This window comes from Sparus aurata, chromosome 5, assembly GCF_900880675.1.
Source record: "Sparus aurata chromosome 5, fSpaAur1.1, whole genome shotgun sequence".
NCBI classification, from domain to species: Eukaryota; Metazoa; Chordata; class Actinopteri; order Spariformes; family Sparidae; genus Sparus; species Sparus aurata.
In genome coordinates this window covers 38,059,698-38,065,889 of record NC_044191.1, presented here as the reverse complement: position 1 = coordinate 38,065,889, position 6,192 = coordinate 38,059,698, and the positions used below count along the sequence as shown (strand labels likewise).

The window sequence follows — 6,192 nt, the reverse complement described above, 5'->3', positions numbered from 1 at the left end:
CGCACAGTCTGGGGGTGCAGCTGCTGGTTTCACGGCGGTAACGTCTCAGCACTGAGTAACGGTGTGTTTCACCTCAAACGTAAGACATGTAACGGTAACTAGTAACGGTAGTAACGGTAACTACGAGACATCCTGCAGAAATGAGTATCTTTCTGGTCACATGATGAGAATTCACGTTTTGGTTGATTGTTCTTCTGATCCGAACTTTGAGCGGTGTTTCCCTCCATTACTGAAACCGAACCTCCTTAAAACCACGTCACGATGTTTTGTTGTCGCCAGTCTGCACACAAATACAAAGTATTGTTCTGTGAGTTTATACTGCGTGTGCGTGCGTGTGTGAGTACTTCCGGTGTGGACACTGTTGAGTGTTTCTGTGAGGTTTTAATGAACAGAACTCGTTTTGAAGTCACAGTTCTGTTGTTATCGCTCTGGGATTTGAACCGGACCTGGTCTCAGCTCTCTGACCCGGAGTGTAAACACTGTTGGAGTCCACCTGTTGTTCCTGCCTGTGTGTGTGTGTGTGTGACAGGTCTGATGCAGTTTGTGTGTGCACCACCTTTCTGAGGCTGGATCCACAAAATGTACTGATGTCCGGTCCAGAGAGAAACATGACTGATGGTGTTTATGGTCCCTGCAGATTTTGAGTGTTTTGAGAGTGCTGGTGCTGGGTGATGTCACAGTCACATGGTGTCTTGTGGTGGTCAGGTGGTGGAGCTGGTGGTGGATAACTGTCGCTCCAGTGACGGGGAGGTTGAAGGTCTGACGGACGACTACACGGAGTTGGAGATCCTCAGCATGGTGAGCGTCGGCCTCACGTCGCTCTCCAAACTGCCCTCACTGCCCAAACTACGCAAGGTCAGTCCTGCACTTCCTGTTCCCACAGTGCACCACTGTTTTTACTCATACTGCCTGACGTGGATGTTGATGCGCCGCCATCTGTCTGCCTGTGTTTCAGCTGGAGGTGAGCGATAACACCATCTCGGGAGGTTTGGACACGCTGGCGGAGAAATGTCCCAACCTGACGTACCTGAACCTGAGCGGGAACAAGATCAAAGAGCTGAGCGCCGTCGAGGTTCTGGTGAGTTCACGTCTCCACTGCAGCTCTCAGCTCACAGTCCACAGGTGGTGCAAGTGGACAGGTGAGAGGAGCAGCCAGCTGATCTTCCTCACTGCAGTGCTGTTGAAGAGAGCAGCTAACAGCTCTGCTAATTCAGTCATTAACACTTTTCATTTCCTACGCTCTTCACAATAAAAGCCCCTCATTATGACCCACTGGCACACAGGAGAGAAACATACTGACTCAACACTTCCTGTATCCATTTCAAAGTAAAAGCTCACCAGCATTTTGCTGGACAGAAACCCTGAATTTCATACCAAGGCTTTTATTGTGAAACACCACCAGGAAGTCCTGTGGAGGTTTCCGCCCACACTGCTGCCATCTTCTCTCCAGGTTTACTGTGTTGATGTCACACTGTAGAAGAAGGAGGGTTCAGTTGGCTGCTGTGAGACCTACAACAGGATGTCGCAGGGGTTCTGATGCAGGGGTTCTGATGCAGGGGTTCTGATGCAGGGGTTCTGATGCAGTGGTTCTGATGCAGGGTTCTGATGCAGGGGTTCTGATGCAGTGGTTCTGATGCAGGGGTTCTGATGCAGTGGTTCTGATGCAGGGGTTCTGATGCAGGGGTTCTGATGCAGTGGTTCTGATGCAGGGGTTCTGATGCAGGGGTTCTGATGCAGGGGTTCTGGTGCAGGGGTTCTGGCGCAGGGGTTCTGGATGCAGGGGTTCTGGCGCAGGGGTTCTGATGCAGGGGTTCTGGTGCAGTGGTTCTGATGCAGGGGTTCTGATGCAGGGGTTCTGATGCAGGGGTTCTGATGCAGGGGTTCTGATGGACTGTCGCTGCTTCTCATTCATGAGCTCTCATCAGATTCTACTCAGGAGCATCTGCTGCTCTGTTATTACAGTGTCTGGTTCTGGTTTGACTTCATATCAAACCAGTTTGGTTCTGTTGACGTCGGTGTGTGGTGACGACATGTTCTCTGACTCTGTCCACTCTTCTGTTCTGCAGCAGAACCTGAAGAACCTGAAGAGTCTGGACCTGTACAGCTGTGAAGTGTCCACGCTGGAGGACTACAGAGAGAGCGTCTTCGAGCTGCTTCCTCAGCTCACCTACCTGGACGGATATGACCAGGAGGACAACGAGGTGCCCGACTCAGAGGCCGACAATGGTGAGAGTGAACTCGTACTGGCCGCTCGATACTGACGTGACTTTTATTAAAACCGCCTGTAGCAAACGAAGTGTACTGACCGTGTCAGACCAACGGGCTTCATTAATCGTCTCTCCAAAACAGGAAGTTGTTTTCAGTTTGACGAGCTTGTTCTGTCTGTAGACGATCAGCGTGATCATGTCGGTCAGTCCGTTAATGATGACGCCTCTCAGGTGTGATGAAAATTTAAAACAAGATGAGAGTGGTGTGAACGGGTCGATGACTTTTTGTTCCAGACGATGAAGATGTAGCCGGGCCTCCTGGAGACGATGAGGACGACGATGACGATGAGGACGATGAAGAAGGTTCTGAGGGGGATAGGACGAGGTGGGCTGTCGACCTGATGAAGGAGGGAATCCAGGTGAGTTTTGCAGATGATGGTGGTGATGATGATGTCTCTCTCAGAGATCAGCTGTGGACAGGTTGTCTCACTGACGGGTTTGTCTCTAGGATGAAGAGATGATGGAGACTATGTGGAGAAAGGAGGACGATGAGGAAGAGGAGGAGGAGGAAGATGGAGGTTGTTCAGTTGGTTTTAAACATTTAAAATTGGAATCAGCCATTTCAGCAGAAGATGATGAGGCGCTTTATTTTGAAGTGTTTGACTCACTTGATGTGAAATTAGTTTGTTTTAAATTGTTTTAAATGATTTAATGTTTTTTTAACACTTTATGAAGTCTATAAATCAGTAATGATACGCAGGCCGCTCGCAGGTTGAAGAAGTTATTGAAGATTTAAATAATACTGAATAATACCTTAAATGTATCCTTTTATTCTCAAACTGTTTTGACTTAATTGTGAAACTCTCAGATTGTCTCTGCTGTTTTAATTTGAAAATCCTTCCTGTCTCCCAGAAGTGGATGCCTGCAGCTGTTCAGGGGGAGAAGAGGAAGAGGGATGCAGAGGATGAATGTGACGATGATGATGATGAATAATCACCTCCTCCCACTGTAACCCCGCCCCCTCCACCTCCCTTCACCCCTCCTCCTCCTCCAGTTGACCTCTGACCCGGCCGGCCCGGCCGGACAGACGCCACTTCAGAGCCGCTGAAAGCAGGTCCAGGATCAGTTCCCCGTAACACTGCGTCATGTGACCAGTGATGTCACCGTTTACCTGAACCACAGAATAGAATAATATTCACTGATCCACGGGAAGTGTTCTGATTGGACCACCAGGGGGCGACAGACACGTCAACAGTCTGAAGCAAGTAACTCTGAGTTCTCCTAATGTTAAATTAAAAGTGCTAATGTTGCTAAAACTGAAGCAGCCTGGCGTCTGTAATGAGCTGCAGTCTGACCAGACACTGACTGTAGTTCTCTATAAAGACTACATTACCCATGAGCCTCCCCTCCATTCAGCATTGTGACCTCACAGAACTGTGTTGATTTAATTTCCTGCCCAGTAACAAAGTTTGGAGCTCTCTGATTGGATGATTTGTTTGTTTTTAAATTATCTTATTGCATTTACCTGGTGTCAGGTGTAGCCCCGCCCCCCTCACCTGTTCCCGCGTGTCTGCGGCTCTGTCGCCGTCCGTCCGGCTCCTCCTGCTGGTCCTGGTCCTGGTCCGTGTGGATCTGGTCTCTGTAAATAGAAGTGAAGTGGTCTCTGTAGGTCCTGGTCGTGTCGTCCTTCTGGAGTCGGAGCGATTTTCCTCCTCTGAGTTAATTTTATTTTTTTATTCCTGTCTCGTGATCGTTTGGCTGTTTTTCAATAAAAACAACAGAATGCACAAAACTTCCTCTCTGAGTCCACACACACACACACACACACACACACACACACACACACACACACACACAGAACTGAGGTTTTTAAGAAACAGATTAAGATATGAAGAAAAAAATAAATGTTAACATGTTTATTTTATTGAAATAAAAACATTCAAGTTAAACTGTCAGATTGATTCTAATTAAGATGATTAATTTCTTTTAGATTTTTATTCTCAGTTTGCGTGTGTATATATATATATATACATATATATATATATATATATATATATACATATATATATGTATATATATATATGTATATATATATATGTATATATATATATATGTATATGTGTATATATATATGTATATGTGTATATATATATATATGTATATATATGTATATGTATATATATATATATATGTATATGTATATGTGTATATATATATATTATATATATTATACATATATATATATCTCTATGTATATATATGTATATATATATATATATATATATATGTATATGTATATAATATATATAATATATATATGTATATATATATATATATATAGTATATACATATAATATATATATTATATTGTATATGTATATAATATATATAATATATATATATATATATATATATTATATATATTATATACATATATATATATATATGTATATTATATATATAGGAACTTATTTCCCGATAGTGACGGCCGTTCTAAACATGATCCTGCTTATTACACGGTTACTTGCAGACGGGGAAAAAAACTTGACACGGTGTCTTTTTACAATGTATTTGTTAGCGTTCGAAGTGTTTTTCGCCTAACAGACGCTGTTTCTCTTCTCCCTCTTCGCTGCTTTCCTCTCTTTTTCTTTTCTTGACCGGTGACGACAACTCAGCCTTTTGCCAAGAGCTGAAATCAGCGTATTTTCCAAAAATATTAAAGTGAGTGTGAAACTCGTCCACACTGGGGGCGTCGGAGGATGGGTTAGAGTTTGTTTACATCAACATCACAGCTGTTTGTTTGTTTACTCTGTGCTTCCTGTCTCGACCACACGGCGGCGCTGCACATCAACACCAACTCTGTCAGCGTTCATGTACATTCAGATGTTTCAGTTTTGTTTTATTTCTTACATTAAAATGGTTTGATATTGATTCAGTTCCTCAGCAGTTCTAGCTTTGATCTCTTTATTGATAACGTAGTTTATTGATTATCAGCTGAGTTCAGTTCTGAATCATAGAGTTTAATCTTAGCTGACCTCTGACCCTGATGATGTCACACTGAAATGCATCACAGGTCAGAGGTCACGTGATGTCATCAAGTTATTGATGGGAAAGGCTGAGTCTCAGTTCAGGTGTGCATCCTTCAGAGGAGCATCTGAAGGCTGATTACATCACAACATGAAGTCTGTCCCCGTCTGAAGCTCCTCCAGATGCTCCTTCTTCTCCCTGTTTCTGGAGGATGCACCGCTACGATCCTTCATGACCTCACATATCCCAAGATGCTTTGTGCACCCGTAAAAGAAGAAAGAAAGAGAGAAAATGGCGACATCGCGTGGCGTAGATCGTCATAGTGATGTGGTGAGTGTGAGCGCTCACTCACCTGTGCGACCCGTGCAGCTTGCAGTGACGTTTGTTTGTTTGGCTGTTTGTTTGTTTGTTTGGCTGTTTGTTTGTTTGTTTGGCTGTTTGTTTGTTTGTTTGTTTGTTTGCGTATTTTGATGTTCTCCTCTTTTCACACGCCTAACATTTAATGCCTTGGAGTTTAAGTGGAATCACGTTTTAACCATGAAGGGAGTCTACATGTTGGTTTCCGCCTCTCTGGACTCTGGTGTGTCGGAGCACTAGCGGGCACCGAGATGGTGGAGACGTGAATGCTGGAAGGATCAGCTGCAGCCGGGAGCTACTACTGGCTCTCCGTCCACCAGCAGCAGGACTTCTCACTCTCCCCCTGCTCACCATGGAGAACTTCTAACGCCACAGTAAGTGGAACTGCTTCGAGGAAACGCCGGAGGAACAGAGGAAGGAGGGGTGGCGTTCAGCGCAGGCTGAGAAGATCCGGGCGTGGTGACAGACGCCAGCTTCCACCTCTCCCAACAGTTCTTCTCTCTAATGTCCAGTTCCATTCAGAACAAAATGGATGAGCTTGAGATCTACGCAAGGTGGAAACGCGAGTTTAGAGAGACGTGTCTCCTCGCGTTCACCGAGA

General features: G+C 44.8%; 1 protein-coding gene across 1 annotated transcript; it reads left to right on the top strand.

Moving 5' to 3' along the window:
- The first annotated feature begins 325 nt into the window (after window positions 1-325).
- Window positions 326-3,200, top strand: LOC115582224 (acidic leucine-rich nuclear phosphoprotein 32 family member E-like). The gene is made up of 6 exons (XM_030418041.1): window positions 326-855; window positions 956-1,078; window positions 2,067-2,226; window positions 2,502-2,659; window positions 2,716-2,793; window positions 3,120-3,200. Exons 1-6 carry the CDS (start codon window positions 685-687, stop codon window positions 3,198-3,200), a joined length of 771 nt encoding a protein of 256 aa, XP_030273901.1. The 5' UTR covers window positions 326-684.
- The last annotated feature ends 2,992 nt before the right edge of the window (window positions 3,201-6,192 follow it).

What these genes read in the sequence shown, in the direction of transcription:
- LOC115582224 (XM_030418041.1), top strand. Translation starts at nt 685, where the DNA reads ATGGTGTCTTGTGGTGGTCAGGTGGTGGAGCTGGTGGTGGATAACTGT. An exon ending in CACTGCCCAAACTACGCAAG is followed by an intron (nt 856 to 955) that starts GTCAGTCCTGCA and finishes CCTGTGTTTCAG; the next exon opens with CTGGAGGTGAGCGATAACAC. An exon ending in ATGATGGTGGTGATGATGAT is followed by an intron (nt 2,660 to 2,715) that starts GTCTCTCTCAGA and finishes GTTTGTCTCTAG; the next exon opens with GATGAAGAGATGATGGAGAC.